The sequence below is a fragment of the Macrotis lagotis genome, chromosome 2 (assembly GCF_037893015.1).
Source record: "Macrotis lagotis isolate mMagLag1 chromosome 2, bilby.v1.9.chrom.fasta, whole genome shotgun sequence".
NCBI lineage: Eukaryota > Metazoa > Chordata > Mammalia > Peramelemorphia > Peramelidae > Macrotis > Macrotis lagotis.
In genome coordinates, this window is record NC_133659.1 from 80,095,108 (window position 1) to 80,113,828 (window position 18,721).

The 18,721-nt window shown below is 37.8% G+C and overlaps 1 protein-coding gene across 1 annotated transcript in view; it reads right to left on the bottom strand.

Annotated features, from left to right (window-relative positions):
- The window catches only part of NIBAN1 (niban apoptosis regulator 1), a 186,127-nt gene that overhangs the window by 26,981 nt on the left and 140,425 nt on the right, over nucleotides 1-18,721 (bottom strand). Inside the window, exons 6-7 of the mRNA XM_074222223.1 lie at nucleotides 12,381-12,496; nucleotides 283-387 (exon numbers count right to left, since the gene is read on the bottom strand). Coding sequence (XP_074078324.1) covers nucleotides 283-387; nucleotides 12,381-12,496 — 221 coding nt within the window. The remainder of the gene's footprint in view (nucleotides 1-282; nucleotides 388-12,380; nucleotides 12,497-18,721) is intronic.

Consider the following 18,721-nt stretch of genomic DNA (forward strand, 5'->3'; position numbering starts at 1 on the left):
CTTGACACTCCAAAAAACAGAGATTAGGTTTGTTGATTGGACCATCATAACTTGAACTAAGCTACTAAAAAAAAAAATTCTTGTTTTTCTTCCCAACTCAGAGTGAGTTTATTTTTGTCCTTATGCAAGTGAGACTGGCCAAAAGCAAGAAATAGGCATGAAATACAATTCCCTACCCAGAAGTTTCTCTTAAAAAAAAAAAACTAACAGTTGTAAGGAAACAATACTAATTTTGTTTTAACCACAAGCCAATAACAGCAGTAAGGCAATAGAGTCACTTACACCAAACCAAGCTCTTTTTCTGTCATTCTTCTTTCCTTTCATTTTAGGGAGAAGGTCCGTCTGAAGGGTTGGCAAGAGTTCTTCCATCACAAGGTTGCTCAGGATCTATAGGATCAAAGAAAAACCATAACTTCAGCCCTCGAGGATTCAACTGAATTAGAAAAATCATCATATGACTTCCATTGTATGGGGAGAGAAGAAGAAGAAAACTCTTCATTCTTCCCTCTTTCTTCCAATGGCATTTCTTCTATGTCAGATGGAACATCTCATAGCTGTCCTTGCACTGTGCAGCATGGGAGATACTGGCACAGGACCTCATCAGTGAGGGTGCTACATTCTATGAGGAAGGCAAAATGGAAGCAACTCAAAGGAAATGTGAGATGCATAAGTTTAGAGAACCTACCCTAGGTGTTCACATTGATTATTTGTGCCCAATCCATGAGAGAATCTTTGTGGCTTATCAAATCAGTCACACTGTAAACTACCTCTCACATAGAGATGTCATTTTGGTTTTCTTCAGTAATGAAGAAGCCCTGGGCTAATCCCAAGAAAAGCAGGTTCTAAAACTATAGGTCATACCCTTGGTGCCCATTGAATGAGACATGGCAAAAAAAAAAAGTGGTTCATAAATATAATAGAATAAGTTCCATTATGGAAGTGATAGATATAAAGAAATCAGATCACAGGAAGATTCAAGTGAGTTGATATAGACCAGAGTAAGAAGAACCAGAAAAACAACATTCAAAATGACAACATAAAAGGAAAGATCAACCCAATGATGCTGAACTTTGTATAATTATGATCAAACTTGATTCTGGGAAAGAGTTTCAGGAAAGTACTTCCTCTTCATTGCAAGAGTTAAGGACGATGGGGACTTACTGTTGCATAATCAATACATAGATTAGTGTTGCTAACAGGGGTGGTTTTTTCCTTTTCTTTTTGTTACAGAAGATAGCTCATTGGAAAGGGGTGTTAGGAGGGATACATCCAGAGATGAATGTGAGGGTCATTCTGCCTCCATTGTGTTGTCTTTCCTCTCTCCTTTCTTCACTTCTCTCTATTCATACAGATCCTAGTTCAGTGCCTACTCAACTCTTGCCTAGATGACTGAAACAGTTATTTATTGGTCTCCTTGCCTCAAGTCTTTCCTCCCCCTCTGATCCATCCTTCCTTTAGCTGTCAAGGTGATATTCCTAAAGCACAGCTATAACTGTGTCATCTTCCTGCTCAGTAAACTCTACTGGTTGCCTACTGCCTCTAGAATCAAATACAAAAGTCTCTGACTGACAGTCAAAGTCTTTCACCAGAGGAGCTCTGAGCCATCTACAATGCAGTCCAGCTGGCCTTTTCTTTCTTTCTGATACATAACTCTACTCCTTTTTCAATGTCTTTGCTGTCCTCCAAACCGGGAAGAAGCTCCCTCCTCACGTCTGCTTTAGAGTTCCCTGACACTTACTAGCTGTGTGACCTTGGGCAAGTCACTTAACCTTGACTCTCACATTTAGAGGTCATCTCTAGTCGTTCTGATCCATATCTGGCCACTGAACCCAGATGATGCCGGAGGAGGAGAAAGTGAGACTGTTGACCTGGCACAGCCCCTACCTCATTCAAATCCAACTCACTTGCTGGTCTTGGCATCTCCTCCCTAATGTCATGACCTTCTTTGAGAATGAAGGACAAATAATAATAGCCTGAAGATAACATGTCAATCAATTGTCCTGCAGCTCTACTCATAATCTCATGGATTCTCTAGTCCAAATCACCTCTCACTGGCTACTCTTTTAAAAGAATCATCCTCCCTTATTAAAATGTAAACCTTGAGGGGAGGGAAGGTTTCTCTTTTTTTGTATTTGTATCCCATGTATTTAGCAAAATACCTTAACTATAGTTTTCACTCATTCAAAAGATACTTTTCCCAATAAATCTGTGAACTGGTGAAAAAATGCTAGAGATTTCAATCCTGGATCTGAAAATACAAAAATCTTAACTATGACAACCTGAAAAGCAAAAGATTTTTAAACATCCTGAGGTGACAGGAATTCATGAGGATGATGGATATTTTCCATGTAGAAAAGAGCCAACAATTTATCATACTCAAAAGAAAAGTGTCATAGCATTTAGAGCTGGGAGGGCCCCAAGAGACCATTGAGCCCAGCTCCCTCGTTATTTAGGCAGGAAATGAAGACTCAGAGAGGTTAAAGTCAGCCAACTATCTAGCAGCTGCCCCAGACCAGAACTCAGCCTCCTGACTCAATTAAGTGAATAGAGATGCTGTTTCTGGAGGGAGGAACCCTGAGGTCAGAGCAGACTATTAGATACTTATTAGATCCTATTAGATCCTACCTCTGTGATTTTTCTTTTTTGGTTTTTGCAAGGCAATGGGATTAAGTGACTTGCCTAAGGTCACACGGCTAGGTTATTATTAAGTGTCTGAGGTCAAATTTGAACTCAGGTCCTCCTGACTCCAGGGCCGGTGTTCTATTCACTGCCCCACCTAGCTGCCACTAGCTGTGTGATCTTAGACAAATCTCTCAACTTCTATGTGACTCAGTTTCCTCAATTGTAAAATGAGGATCATGACAGGTCCAACCTTCTAGGTTTGTTGTGAGGATCAGATGAAAAAATATTTAGTTTAGCACAGTACTTAACATACAATATGTACTTAATAAATGTGTGTTCCCTTTCTATTTCCCTGCCCACCAGGTCAAGGTGGGTTGTCAAGGTGGGTTAGGTATAGGTGAAAAAGAAACTGATCCTTGTAGGTAAGCTTAGACCATTCCCCCTTGGTCTCTTTTGACAGAAAGCCCTTTTCAATATTTCCCTTAAAAATGTGCTATGAGAGGGCAGTTAGATGGTTCAGTGATTAGCATATCAGACCTGAAGTCAGAAGTACCTGAGTTTAAATTCAGTTTCAGGCATGTGACCCTGAGCAAATCACTTAACCTCAATTACCTTGCCAAAAAAATAAAAGAAAAGAAAAGGTTAAAAAAAAAGTGCTACAAGGAGAACTCACCTTAAAGAGCTATTAACCTTAAATAATAATAATAATAATAATAATAATAGCTATTGACTCATAAGCTCCCTGAGAATAAGATCTTTTACCTCCATATTCCATATGTATCCCTAGCAATTTAGCACAGTACCTGTACTGGGTGCTTAATAAATGTTTATTTAATGAATGAAAGAATTTTCCATGTCAATGGGGATCAAAGTCTTAACATAAAAAAAGCAGAGATTTACAGGAGGAGTTTCAAGCCCCAGTAGGCAGTAAAATCAATCAATCCATTTGCAGACTATTGTTTTAGGCTTGATGCTAAACTCCAAGACTGTACAAACATATAGAAAAGGTGAAAACAGGTCAATCCTTCCTTGAGGAGGTAATTGTTTTCTCTTGGACGGGGCTTATTTTGCCCCTGACCACTGGCTAGCTCTAGAAGGAAGCCTGAGGAACTTAGAAACCACAGGTTGAAACCTGGAATCAAGAATGAGAAAGTAACTTTTCCCCTAATGCACAACAACAAAAATGTATATTCCCAGGGACTAAAATAACTCAGACCTGAAAGGGACCTTAAATGGTCATTTGACCCAGGTTTCTGTTTTCAGGGTGGGCCCAAGAAAATCAAGCAATGAAACTGTTGAAATTCAAACACTAGGTCAATCACTCAAAAGAAATTTAATATCCTTTTCACTTTTATTTCTTCAATTAATCTCAAAAAAGCATTATTAGGCACCTATTAAATTTGTGGCACTGTGTGCAGAGACAAAAGCTGAAACCATCCTTCAAGGGACTTCTGATGCCCAGGTTAGAAAGCATATACTGGAAAGAGTAAATTCAAAGCAGATTTAGTGGAAATGCAAAGTTATTTTGATGAAGGAAAGTTATTAGCTACTGAGAACTAAGGCTTAGGAAAAGGTCTCAAGTAGAAGATGATAAGTGAACTAAGCTGGCCAGTAGTTCGGGATTCTGAGAGGGGAGGGGAGGAGGGAGGGAGGAAGGGAACACATTTTAGTCCTGGAGCAAAGCCTTGGGCAGAAATAGACAACCAAACATGAGCAAAATAGCAAATAGGCTGGAAGTAGAGTCTAGTATGAAGGGGATGAATGGAAAATAAACTCGTAAAAGGCCTTTAAAGCTAGCAAGTGAAGAGCTTAAAATTGCTCACAGAAATCCCATTTTTTCCCTCTAAAGGCAACAGGAAGAGGCTGGGGGGTTTTGAGCAGAAGTAACATGGTTGGAATTGCATTTTAGGACTATCATTTTGGAAAATGAGCAAAAAAAATATTGGACAGGGAGGAAACTGGAAGCAGGGAGATCAATTAGGAGAGTATTTCAATACACCACTTAAGGCCTGAACCCAGCCATGGGGTGAGGGAGGTCTGTAGGTGAGGCAAAGCTGAGCCTCATCTCTGATTTTGAAGGGATTGAGTCAGATGTATGGTTCCTGAGTAGCCATGTCGGAGAGGAGAAAAAAATGAAAGCTAAAAAAAGCATAGGAAGGTAGAGACTGGATATGGGGTGGGGAATGAGGAAAAATAGAGTCAAGGCCGACTCTGACATTGTAAATCTCAATGAATGAAGGATATCAGTGTTCTCAACAGAAATAGGGACATTTGAGAGAGTAGATTGGGGCCAGAGGAGAGAAGTAGGATAGAATAATTTTACATATATATATGAATATCTATCAATATGTACATATATACAAATTATTATATCTGTTTATATATAGACATACATGTATACACACAAATATATATGTATATATGTATATATATATTTACCAATTTATGGTGGTCACCTCTAGGGAGTGGGGAAAGTACAGAAAAAAAGATGGAGAAAAAAGAAATATACATGATAATTTTGTTGTATGTTTTGAAGGAATAGCAAGTTATGCATAGCAGATTTGCAATTTCATGCACAATCATCTTTTTTGTTGTACTATGTTATAGAAATGCTTGCTTTACTCCATCAACATGTATTAATATAGTTTTTAAAAAAGAAGATAATGAAGTCTGATTTGAACATGAATTTGAGTTTTCTAGGGAATATCCAGTGGGAAACATCCAGTTGCAATTGTGGACTAGAAAATAGGAGAGATATAAAAATGATTAACTTTAAATTATTTTTCTAATAGATCAAAGGTAGGGAGCTGGAAGGAGCAGATTATGGACATAAGAACTTTGAATTAGTCTCCCATAAACAAATATTCACTGCCTAATACAGAAATATGTTTTACGTGGGTGGAGGAAAGGAATGAAAGAATTTGAAACTGAAACTAAAAATAAAAATAAATAGATGCTCATATTCTCTTAGCCTACTAATAAGAGCATTAAAAGGGGTAGAAAATGAAAAGAAATGTACTTACCAAATAAGTAGGACTGATTTTTTTTTTGTATGAGAGGAAAATATTGGGGGACTTTTGGGATTTCTTTACCTTGTTGTAAGTAAACATTTAAAGGAATTGATCTCTTTGGTCTTTGGTGCTTCAGCAGAAATTGATATATTTTATCATCAGTGCTCCCCAGGAGTGATGTTTTATTTATTTGTTAATATGATCTTTTCAGGCTGGACCCATAATTTGGTCTTTAGTATAAGACTCTGTGCAAGGGCTAGGCTTAGGAAAAAAATACAGGGAATAGAGGGTGAAGACATTTAAAATGGGGAGGTCACTCCAAACAACATCTGCTGTACTCATTTTATAATAATATTTGGATAAAATTACTTCTCTACTCCTTCTCACTACCAATAAAAGAGTCAATTCAAAATTAACATCGAAAAAATAAGAGTGATTTGCTCTGAGCTTAAGGATCTAATTGATGTCCTTCTGCTAATGGAAAAGTTCATTAGATCATCATCCTTTTTTTCACCACAGCAAGATAGAGGCCACTTGACAAAGGAGAGAGATCAGAGAAGGAATTATGGGAAAAATGGCATTTGAGTGGGGCTTTAAAGGATGAGTAAGATCTAAACAGGTGAATACTGGGAGGGAGATACTGAGCAGAGGGAACAATTTGTCCAAAAAAGATGGGAAAGCAGAAGGCACCTGCCAGGCAACAAAAAGAAGCCCAATTTAGCTCAGGTATAGACCAGGTAGAGGAAAATAACATGAAAGGAGACAGGAAAGTTATGTTTTGATGAATTCAACAGGAAAATTGAAACCTTCAGACTTCATGAAAATCAAGGTGCCCTACCACTAAATTCAAGTTGAAAACTTCAGTTCCAAAGATTTTCAAGATGTTCAATGAAAAAGTTTAGAAGAACAATCTTAGGAGGAAGGAAGGAACTTGAAGTCCCTGCTACAAGCCTGGACCAGAAACCATGACTGGAGGACTTAATCCTTTCATCTATGAAGCTCCATCCCTGGGGTCCCAAGCTTCTGATTGGAAAGGGTCTTGTGCGGGGCCAATATATGAGATGGGCTGCTCCAGTCAAAGTTTACTTTATTCTCTTTCTATCTTCTTAACAAGCAAAAGGAATGCAGGGGAGAGATCAACTGAGGCATGAGGAACTGATATACCCTAAGTGTTGGGTCCTTGGTATTTGTCTCCTTGCATCATCCTTATAGTGGTAATGGTAGAGATGTTTGTGGATGTCTGTGTTAGAGCTTTAAAAAAATGTCAGTTTTACCCCTAGAGAAAATGTACATGGCAGAGTATATATATATTATATATATATATATATATATACATATATACATATATACATATATATATATATATATATATATGAATAATCTGACTTCTAATCTAAAGGTTTTCTTTTTTGCTATCTTTCATAATATAATATACATATATCCACACAGGTAAAAACATATCTAGAACAACAAAGTGTCACAGTAGATAAAGTACTGGGTTTACAATCAGGAAGATTGTAAGTTCAAATTCAGTTTTATATCTCCCCTATGAGACTGTGAGCTCCATGAAAGAGAGGTCTGGTGTTTGGGGTCGGTCTTTCCCTTTTTTAAATTTCGCCAGCATTTATCACAGTGCATAGCACATAAGTGTTCAATAAATCCTTGTTGACTAGTTAGAACCAACCAACGAGTTTTTATTTAGCATTTACCAAGTAGAAATTATGGTGCCAAGTTCTGGGGATGCAATTATATGAAAAAAAGAATGACAGTCCTTGACCTCAAGGGGCTCATATTCTACTGAGGAAATACAACACATCAAAAGGAGCCCCCAAAGCGATAAAGTGCAGGTGCAAAGATGATGGAGATGTCTGTGAAGTGGTGTTAGGGCTATATTCTGTGTGAAATAAGATGAAAAGTCACCTATCAGAACAGGGGAACCAAAGGCTGAGAGACTGGAGGGATAAGGATGATACTCTGGTAGCATGGGGAGGAGATAGCTGGAAATGTGGAGTTTAAGATATATACAGGGTGCCTAGATTAAAATGTTTGGTAAAGAGTTGGTGCCATAGGACCAGGAAAGAGACCAAGCTTGGATATAAAGCTCTAGGAATTATCAACCTAGAGATAAGCCTAAATTAACTGAGGTTACCAAGTGTAAGACTATAAACTGAAAAGTGGAAAAGGGCTTCGGATATATCTATAGTTGGGAGGAAAGAGGAATTGAACAAACATCAATTGTTTTTGTTTCATTTTGTGTGTGAATGACTCTACAAGGCTCCTTTTTGGGTTTTCTTGACAAAGTCAAGGGAGGGATTTGCCATTTTCCAGTTCATTTTACAGATGAGGAAATTGAGGCAAACAGGGTGAAGTGATTTGTCCAGGGTCACATAGCTGGTAAGTGTCTGAAACCAGATTTGAACTCAGGAAGATGAGTATTCCAGACACTAGCTAGGCCCAGCCCTCTATCCACTCCACCATCTAGTTCCCCAAGTATTAATTACCAACTATGTTCTGGATTGCCCTGATTTATACTATAAAGAATATTTTTTGTCACATTAAAAGTAGAGGTCCTTTTATGTTTTGCTGCACACATGACAAGATTTTTTTCTTAATCTGTATTTAAATTTAAAAAATAATTTAATTAAAAAAAGAATATTACAATATACACTTTGACCCATTTCAAATATGCTGTTTTTAAAAGCATGGCTTTCCTCTTGTATAAACAATGTATTTTTCCTGGCACCTTGTTGTTCTTTTCTTTCTTTTTTTAAAAAAAATTATTTTTGTATTTGTTTTTCCAACAACATGAAATGGTAATTTTTGCCAATCATTTTTTTTTTTGCATTCCTGTTGTTCTCTTGTTTTGAGACAAAAGGATACCAAGAACACCTACCTTAAGTGGTGAGGTTTCCCTTTTTGAAAGCCTTCAAGAAGAGACCAAACAGCCACTTGTTTCATATGTTACTGCGAGGGATTCTTTGAGTATATGGGTGGGTTTAGATGACTGTTGAGGTCCTTCCTAGCTGCCAAATTTTGTAAGATATTCACTTATGCTTTTCAACACCTCAGGAACCTTGTGCCTCAAATACCTTAACTGTAAAAGGAATGGGTTGGACTAGGTCTTATCTGAGGTCTCTTCTAGGTCTAAGTCTATGACTTTAAGGTTGCTTTGTATATATTATCTCATTCAATCCTCCCACTAACTCTGCTGGGTAGGTAATGAAAACATTAATATTTCCATTTTGGAGATAAAGAAGCTGAGGTTCAAAGAGATTAAACGTTCTTTTCAAGTTCACACAACTGATTGTGTCCCTCATTATCAAAGAAGACTAAAATGACTATGTTAGAGATGAGTTTCAGTGAGTCTGACTGTGGCTGATCAGGCCAATACAAGCCTGGAATGCTTACCACAGGTTGGGCACAAATTGTCCATATGAACACCTGGGGTTCTCTCAATTTATGAATCTCACATTTCCTTTGAGCTGCTTCACTTCTGCCTTGCTCATAGAGCACAGGACCCTCCCTGTTGAGGGCATGACAGGCTGGGTGGTCCTGGTTCAGTGTTTCCCATGCTGCACAATCAATTCTGAAGTTCTTAAGAGAGAGACCTTCAGGATGTCCCCGTATCTTTTCTTCTGACCCCCTTGTGAGCACTTGCCCTGTGTGAGTTTCCAGACAGATGAGGAAACTGAGGCCTCACTTCATATAAATCTCAAATTTTTTTGTATTTTCATGTTCATTTCTTACATTATGTTCATAAACTTCAATTATTTCAACCATTCCCTAATTAATTTCTTTCCAGTTCTCTCCTACTATGCAAAGTACCTCTAAAGATATTTTTGTATCCAAGGATCAGGCCCCAATGTTTTTGATTTCCTTGGGCAGGAAATCATCCCAACCCCTCAACAGAAAGCAGTGTGGCATAATTCTAGTCCTAATTCTAGTCCTGGCTCTGGCACTCAACAGAAAGCAGTGTGGCATAATTCTAGTCCTAATTCTAGTCCTGGCTCTGGCACATCCATTGCTACTACCATTAACGAACTGTGGGACCCACTTAACCCCAGTTTCCTCACTGATAAAATGAGGATGATTTCAAAGGTTCCTTCTAGTTCTAAAATTCTTTTAAGTCTGTGATTCCACACAAAATACTTAAAGTAGGAGGGAGTAAAAATTCAGTGAGTAGGACATCTTCTGGCACCTGGAAGAGAGCTAAAGGAAAGAAGGGCTAAGGGAACACCTATACCCACCTAGAATTTAACAGAAAATAATAGAGTCATGCCGGTGGGATGTTGGGCCTCATAAATAGAGAGTAAATACTCTGGGAATTGCTGTTAGGCCTCCCTGGAGTTTAAGTTACTTCATGACTACAACATACATTGATTTCTCCTCTACTTAATTCAGTTTGATTCATGATAATGTCTTCATTACAAATTTACAACCCTATTCTAACTGTTTGCATCATTTCATAGAACACTTTGTCACAGCACATGCTGGTCTTTATAAGCCTGTCTCAGCCTAGGTTGTTTCCTATGTTCTCCTTATCTCTTGGCTCCTTAGGGACCAGGTCTTTTACTCTCTTTTATTTGCATTCCAAATGCCTGTCAAGGGCAGCACCCTCCTTTCTCTCCCTTAGATTGTTTTTTTTTTAAAGCCAAGCCAAGATGATTTTTTTTTGTTTTGTTTTCTTTTTTGCTAGGCAATGAGGTTCAGTGATTTGCCCAAGGCCACACAGCTAGGTAATTATTAAGTGTCTGAGGCCAAATTTGAACTCAAGTCCTCCTGATTTCGGGGCCCCTGTGCTATCCACTGTGCCACCTAGCTGCCCCCTCCCTTAGGTTGTTAACCTGGAATCATCCTTAACTCTTCCCTCCCAACCAGTAGTCAAGTTTTGTTGTTTTTATCTCTCCAACCTCTCTTCCATCTATCCTTTTCTCTACAGAAACAGCCATGTGGTATCGTGGCTAAAGAGCAAGACCTGGGAGTCTTAAAGCCTGTAATTCAAATCCTGAGTCAGACAACTGCTAGCTATGTCACCATGGTCAAATGACTTAGTTGTTCTTAGCCTCAGTTTCCTCTCTGTAAAATGAGGATAACTCTTTGTTGTAAAGGTCAAATGAGATGATATATGTAAAACACTTTGTAAACCATAAAGCACTGTGGAAATGGATGCTGTTTTCAACATATTCTAGCTAGGTGGTGCAGTGGATAAAACACCCGGCCTGGAGTAAGGAAGATATGAGTTCAAATCCAACCATAAATACCTACTACCTCAGCAAATCATCATACACTTCAATCTCCTCAACTGTGAAATGAAGATAGCAACACTGACAGCACAAGGTTTTCATGAGGATTAAATAAAATAACATGTAACCCTATTTAAATTTCCAGTGAATAGTCTGAATTAATTGCTTTAAGTATTGATTGATCAGAACCTCAGGAAACTGAGGCTCTTAAAGATTAACTGACTTACCCATGGTAAGTTCTCAGAGCTTCCTTGATCTTTGTGTTCCTTTGTATACAATTCTTTAAATCTTTTCTCCAGCAGACTCTTAGCTCTTAGAAGGTGGGAAATGTTTTGTTTTTATCTTTGTAACCTGAATGCTTTGCACAAAGCAGGTACTTAATAAATTGCTGTTGTTGACAGTGATCAAAAGTACAATAGAAGATGAGTAGAATCCTAGCGCACTACTCACAAAGCTTGGGAATATCAATGCATCTCACTGGGCCTCAGTTTTCTCAGCTATAAAATGAAAATATTGGACCAGATGACCTTTAATGTCTCTTCCAGCTCCACACCTAGTGATCATATGATATGGTAAGCTTTTATTTTTCATCTCTCATAAATATTTAATTTCTTTCTCTTCTTAGAATTTCTAATGAATACCCCAGAGACACTTCAGATCCAGAAAATGCTCAGCTCTCTATCTCAGGTTGAGAAATAAATAGCCTTGGACTCCATGGAAAGGAAGATTCTGAGTCATATGGTAAAACAATAAAGAACAGCTCTGTCTCCTTGAGAAAATATTTTAAGTTTTAGAAGTTTAATAACCATAGAGAGGCCAAGAGCCATCTGGCATCTCCCCAGTATTGGCTCCCAATAACAGGTCTCACAGACCCCAAGACTCTTCAGGGACATGAGGGGAAAAAAAAGAATAACATATTTGGAATTTGGATGCCTGTATCTAAATACAAATTTTATAAATCCTGTCCAACATTTCCTCTTTGTTTAATGATACATACAATTGACCACATTGTGAAAACAAGAATCATCATATCAAACACGGATTTTTGGAGATCCATGCAATATGATGCTTGGAAAAGTATGCAATGGAGCATTAATCACTGTGAACTAAATGAGCAAAATGGAAATTACAATGACTAACCAGAGAAAACCAGCTAACAGAGTGAACTATGTGGAAACTTTGTTGAGGTCTTATTTATTGAGACCTTTTTTGTAAATGCAATTGCCATCTTCTAAGTCTCTCATCCACTTAACTGTATTACCCTTTGTGTAGAAAAAAGATGTAAGCAAAACTACTACGCCTTCCATAAATTTCTATTTGCTAATATTCTCCATCATTCTGTACACAGTTGATGCTTAATTATTCTTGTTGACATTGAACAATTTTAGATGAGGAACAAAATTTCCTTCAGAATTACTATCTCTTTCATACAACTGAGATCATCATATTAAATTATCATCACCATTAGAATTGACAATTCTAGGAAGGTTCAACCTAACATTACCTGGACTTCATTTCCAGTGATCATTTCCCAGGATCCATAGTGACCCTTCTCCTGTCGGAAGAATTGCACTGCTTCCAAAAAGGCTTGGGCTTCAAATGTTTTCTGTTTTAAATAGTCTATAAAGAAATAAGATCAGAGTAATTAGCAAGACAAATTATTTGACATTTTCCCTTGATTCCTTAATATGCTTTATAACATAGGTGAAATGGCCCAAGAAGCTTTGTAGTCAGTGAACTACAAAGGTTTTTGTTCTGCCATTTCAATCAATTAACAAGCACTTATTTAAGCATCTCCTGTCTGCTAAGCAGACAAAAGTCAAACAGGTCCTGCCCTCAAGAGTTCATGTCCTATATCTATATAGGGATAATCAAAGTAGGAACATGGTAATTTAGAGGAAAGGGCACTAGTAGTCAGGAAAATAGGAGAGCCTTCATGTAGAGAATGGGGCTTGGAAAACTAGGAATTCTAAGAGGCAGAAGGAAGGAGGGTGTTCATTCCAGGTTCCAGGAAAATTCTGGGAATGAGAAAGGGAAGCCATGTAAGAATAATGCTTTGATTAAAGGGGAGTAAAATATCACAGGCCTGGGAAGGTAGGTTGGGGTCAGTTTGTGAAGGGTTATATCAAGCAGAGAAGTTTATATATTCTATTAGATAAGTTCATATTGTCTCCTAGGAGTCCCTAGAGTTTATTGAAGTACCAGTCGTGTGACCTCGAGCAAATCACTTGACTTTTCCTCTCTCATTTTCTTATCTGTAAAACGAGGGAATAAATGAGATAATCCCTAAGGACCCTTCTGGCTTCAGATCCATGATCTCAGGAGCCCATGGTCCAATGTTAATTATTACAAAGGAGAAGATTGTACATCAGAATACATATTGTACTCTGATGTCCCTAGGTTCAAACCCCATCTCTGCCACTTTCTATGACTTTGGACAAGTCATTTAATTTTTCTTGACTTTGGTTTTCTCATCTTTAAATGATGGTGTTGGATTATAGTAAATAGCCTCTGAGGTCTGGTTTAGCTTGAGATTTATGATTCTATGATATATAATCTTATGGTATATAAATCTGTGGGTCTGTTTATTGCTTCACATCCCATTAATTATAGAACTCAGAGCTGACAAAAAATGAAGAGCCTGAAGCCCATCAAAGTGAAATGATTGACCCAAGGTCATACATTTAGCCAGGGGCAAAGAGGTCAGGAGAGAAGGGACTTGATTTGCAGCCAGTATTCTTTTCACTATGCTGGACTTAACAGAAGGCTAATTTACTATAAGAACTAGTCTTTTTTTTTTCAGTTTTTGCAAGGCAATGGGGTTAAGTGGCTTGCCCAAGGCCACATGGCTACGTAATCATTAAGTGTCTGAGGCCAGATTTGAACTCAAGTACTCCTGACTCCAGGCCCTGTGCTTTATCCACTACGCCACCTAGCCACCCCATATAACAACTAGTCTTGTGATTTCTCTGGTATAAGGAACTTTTTGATATAGAAACTTCCTATATTCACATTCTCTGAATGTTTCCTAGACCCCTAGGAAGTTAAATCATTTGCTGAGGATCACAAGGGTAGATATGTGAAAGGTAGGACTTGAACCAGGGATTTACTATTAGATGTTTAACAACTGATTCTTCCGTCCAAAATAAATGTATGCTTCACATCTTTAATTTTAATTTTTTATTTTAGCATGCTTTCTTATCACTTTTCTGAAGTCTAGATAATTAACAAAACAATAAATCAAGCCCTGATTTACAGTGTTTGGTTATTTTTGAGGCACAATTTCTCATGCTGAAAATGTTTTGGCTCTGGTACGCTTGTTCAAGATGGCTCTAGCATATTTGAACATAGTTCTTCCCAGGTCAGGATCTGACCCTCTAGCCACTACACCACACTCTCTGATGGATCACAAAAAGATTCAGGTGAATTATTAACTAGGTAGTTCATTTGGGGGCAAATAGGAGTCTCCTTCCTCTTGCTATTTCCCCCTGCTCTGGATTTCTTATGCTGCTCACTACATGATGAGAAATGTCTCATGCTCCAAAATTATCCCCTCCTTTTCTCTCTTTTTACAGACATCGCAGATGGACATGAATGTGGGTCTGGAATTGAATAGAGGATGGAAATTGGACTAGATTGCATTTGGAAAAGTATACTGCAATTTTAATCATCTCCAGCTGCTCTCTGCAGTAAAAAAAAAAAAAAAACCATCTTTCTAACACCAATATTCTACTAGTGGTATTATATAGCTGCGAATCATGGGACACTCTGATTTCAGAAAAATCCCAACTGTAGATCATGCAAAGTTTCATGGCAAATGTAAGTACATTATAGTATTAATAAGAGAAGAGACATCATCAAGGCCATAAATAACTAAAAAGGGAAGTTAGTTGAACACATAACAAGAGATACCCAAGTTCAACCAAGTATCTTAGACATTTTTTAAAAAATATAAGTTTTGGGTAAATGGAGGATTTATGGAAGATGGACAAGAATAAGAAAGGGGGAGGCATGGATGAGTTGCAATCTGTATTGAGGAAGAGAATTCCACAGACATGAGATTATAGAGCCATTGAAAGTTTCCTATTACAATATTTATTCCCTTGTACAATGGTCTTAACTGGTTATCAGGTGTGTCCTGTGGTGTAGTGGAAAGAGAAATTAATTTAGAATTAGAAGAATTGGGTATCAGTTGTGTGACCTTGAGTAAATTACTGAACCTCACTGAATCTCAATTTCCTAGTGTCTAAAATGTTTCTTTTAAAGTTGTGACAGATCAATTTTAGACATATGTGTATAATGAAAGATGTCACAAACTTTATAAGTGAAAAGACCCACAGTAAAAAACCTGTAATTTCAACAATTTCTGCTGTAGAAAACATATTATTAATTTGGTACTGGGAAAAAGTACTGATATTGAATCAGAAGGCCCAGCTTCAAATAATGAATGCTTACTTTCATATTTTCTTCTCATTCACTTCTCAATCCCTTGTAATTTAGTTTCTGACAACCTCATTCAACCAAAACTGCTTTCTTCAAAGTTACTAATGATCTCTTAATGGTCAAATCTAATGTTTTTCTTAGTCCTCACCTTCCTCCAATTTGATATCATCTGATACACTAACCTTCTGAACACTTTCTCCTCTCTACTACTCTCTCTTGATTCTCTGTCTACCAATCTGCACTCTCTTCCTCTATTTTCTTTTGTGGGTCATCATCTATGTCCATCCCCCTAAACATGACTGTCCCCCAATGCTCTGTCTTGGACTCTCTTGTTTTTTCTATCCACACTCTCTTTCTTGGTGGTCTAATTAGCTCTCAAGTTCAGTGATCAGTTCTATCATTCATTTTTCCATTCTACACACATGATTTCAAGATCTATATATGTAGTTCCCTACTAAACTTCAGGCCTACCTAATTAATAAATCTATTGGGAATTTCTAATTGGATATCCCAGAGGAGTCTCAACACATGTCCAAAGCAAAATATTTTTCCCTAAAATACTCCCTTTATTCTAAACTACCTAATTTTTGTTGAAGACATCATCATCCTTCCATTACTCAGATTCACAATCCCAATCATCTTCAACTCCTCAATACCTTCCACTCCCCACTCCCCATTTTCAATAACTTGCCAAGGCCTGTTGATCTTACTTGCACAACAACCTCCATATCTGGCCACTAGTTGATGCAGCGAATAGAGACATGGGACTGGAGTCAGGATGACCTGAGTTCAAGTCCAGCTTCAGACACTTGCTGTGTGAACCAGGCAAAGTCATCTAAACCTCTAATTGCCTCAATTTCCTCAACTGCAAAATAAGGATAATAATACCCCCTTACAAGGTTATTATGAGGATTAAATGTGATATTTGTAGTTCTCAGTACTAGATATGTGCTTAGCATATCTAGGAAGATGACTTTTTAAATGCTTGTTCTCTTCCCCTTCCTTCCCTTCTAATTCTTATGGCCTCCACCATACTTCACATCTCTATCACCTCTCTAGGCAAAGTTATTGCAATAGTTCTTCCTCCCTCAAGTCTTCCATCTTCAATCCATTTTCCACATGGCCACCAAAGTGAAATTCCTAAAACAGGGTCTGACTGGGTCATACCTTTGCTCAACAAACTCTAGTGGCTTTCTACTATCCTTGCAAACATCTCTGTTTATCTCCAATCTATCTTTTCAATTTATTGCATATTACTCTCCATTATTCACAAATCAGACTTTCCTTCTTGGTATTCCTCAAATTCAACATGCATCTACCATCTCTTTGCCTTTGTTCAGGCTTTTCTCCATTTCTAGAATGCAGTCTGTGCCCATCCCTAACTTACTCCAAAGCTCAACTCAAGTGCCACTTCCCCAATAGGTGATCCCCCAAGCCCCAGTTTCTAGTACCTTTCCTAATTACCTAATGTTTACTTTGTAGATATAAGGTATTGTCCTTTATGAATGAAATTTGTTGTTGAAAGGTGCAGGAAAAAAACACTTGTGAAAGGAAAACATAAAATTAATTTGTAAAGAAAAACAGACTCTCAGATAAAATGCTTGAGAAAAACAGCTTGTTCTGAGGACCACATAAAGAACAGTATCTCAGATGAATGTACTGAGAGGGTCTATTTGAAGACAGAGCAATAGCTCATTAATCTATGAATGTATGATTGTTTTTAGAGATTTGTTGTTTATATCAGACAAGCCTTTTTTTTTTAGAGATTTGTAGTTTATAACAGACAAAACTGTAAATTAAGCTAAATAACTGACTAGTGAGTAAAGGGAGATTATTTAAAAACCATTGGACTAAATCTGATAGGAAAAATAAGATTTTTTTTGAGGTTTGCATTATAAGTTTGACCACGAGGAAGCTCTTAAGACTTTGGAAGATATAAAATATTTGCAGGAGAAGAAGTTATAAGAAGAGATTTAAGAAGCAAGAATATGGTGAGCTCAAGACTCTCAAAAGAAGCCAAGGATAGAAGAAAGTTACAAGAAAAGTTGCATACCAGAGAGAGACTATAGATCTTGATAGAAATTGAGATAGAAGGTTTTGCATAAAGCTGCTCTGTTGGGAATCCACTGATTAGAAGAGTCATTGCTTTAACAACTGGCCAAAGAAAAGCTGACCAAGGTAAGAGAGTTCTCCAATTTCTGTGTTGATTAGAACACACTGCTGTGTACAATGCTTATTATTCTCTTTAGCCCCAACTACAACCTAAGAAAGGGAAAACCTTTCACGTTGCCTGGCTGCTCTCTATTGCCCTCTCTGATTTAAAAGGGGGTAAAACTAGGATTTGCATTTGCTTTGCTATGAAAAAGGACTTTACTGGGCCTAAAAAACAAAGCACATAGTCATTGTTGTTCAGTCATGCCCTACTCTTCGTGACCCCATTTGGAGTCTTCTTTTTTTTTTGCGAGGTAAATGGGGTTAAGTGGCTTGCCCAAGGCCACACATCTAGGTAATTATTAAGTGTCTGAAGATGGATTTGAACCCAGGTACTCCTGACTCCAAGGCCAGTGTTTTATCCACTACACCACCTAGCCACCCCCTGGAGTCTTCTTTTAGTGGTTTGTTCATTTTCCAGATGAGGAAACTGAGGCAGAGTGAAGTATCTTGCCCAGGATCACACAGTAAGGAAGTATGAGGCCAGATTTGAACTCAGCAAGATGAGTATTCCTGACTCTAGGTCCAGAGCTCTATCCATTGTACCACCTAAGCTACTATATGTGTGAAAGGCAGTCTCCCTGGCTGCTTCAAGATTTCTTCTCTAACCACCATGTTGACTTTCCCTAGGATTCAGGGTTGTAAAATTAAGAATTCTAGATGAAACTTCCTGAGGCTTGTATTATGACACCAAAGTGTTACCATGCTGTCCTTCATAAGGCAAAGAGAGGAGAACTCTAAAAATATGAAATCCACCTTTTGGATAACTGTCACCGGATAAGCCATTCAGTCCTTCAGTTGTAACTGCATCTGCAATATATGTTACAATAGCAAGTACTGACTGGTATATAAAGAGAGTTTGTTCCTCACTGGGAGCTTCCATTTTTTTTTTTAGATTTTTTTTTTGCAAGGCAGTGGGGTTAAGTGGCTTGCTCAAGGCCACACAGCTAGGTAATTATTAAGTGTCTGAGGATGGATTTGAACTCAGGTACTCCTGACTCCAGGACCTGTGCTTTATCCACTGCGCCACCTAGCTGCCCTCTCCCAAGCTTTCATCTTTGATTAAATCACAGAGCCTGTTCAAAAAACAAAAATGAAACCCATCCAAAATCTTAATATTAAAAATTGACACTTTTGTCCATACTCTCATGGTATAAACAAGTAATACATTTTTCTTTCTTGCTTGCTCTC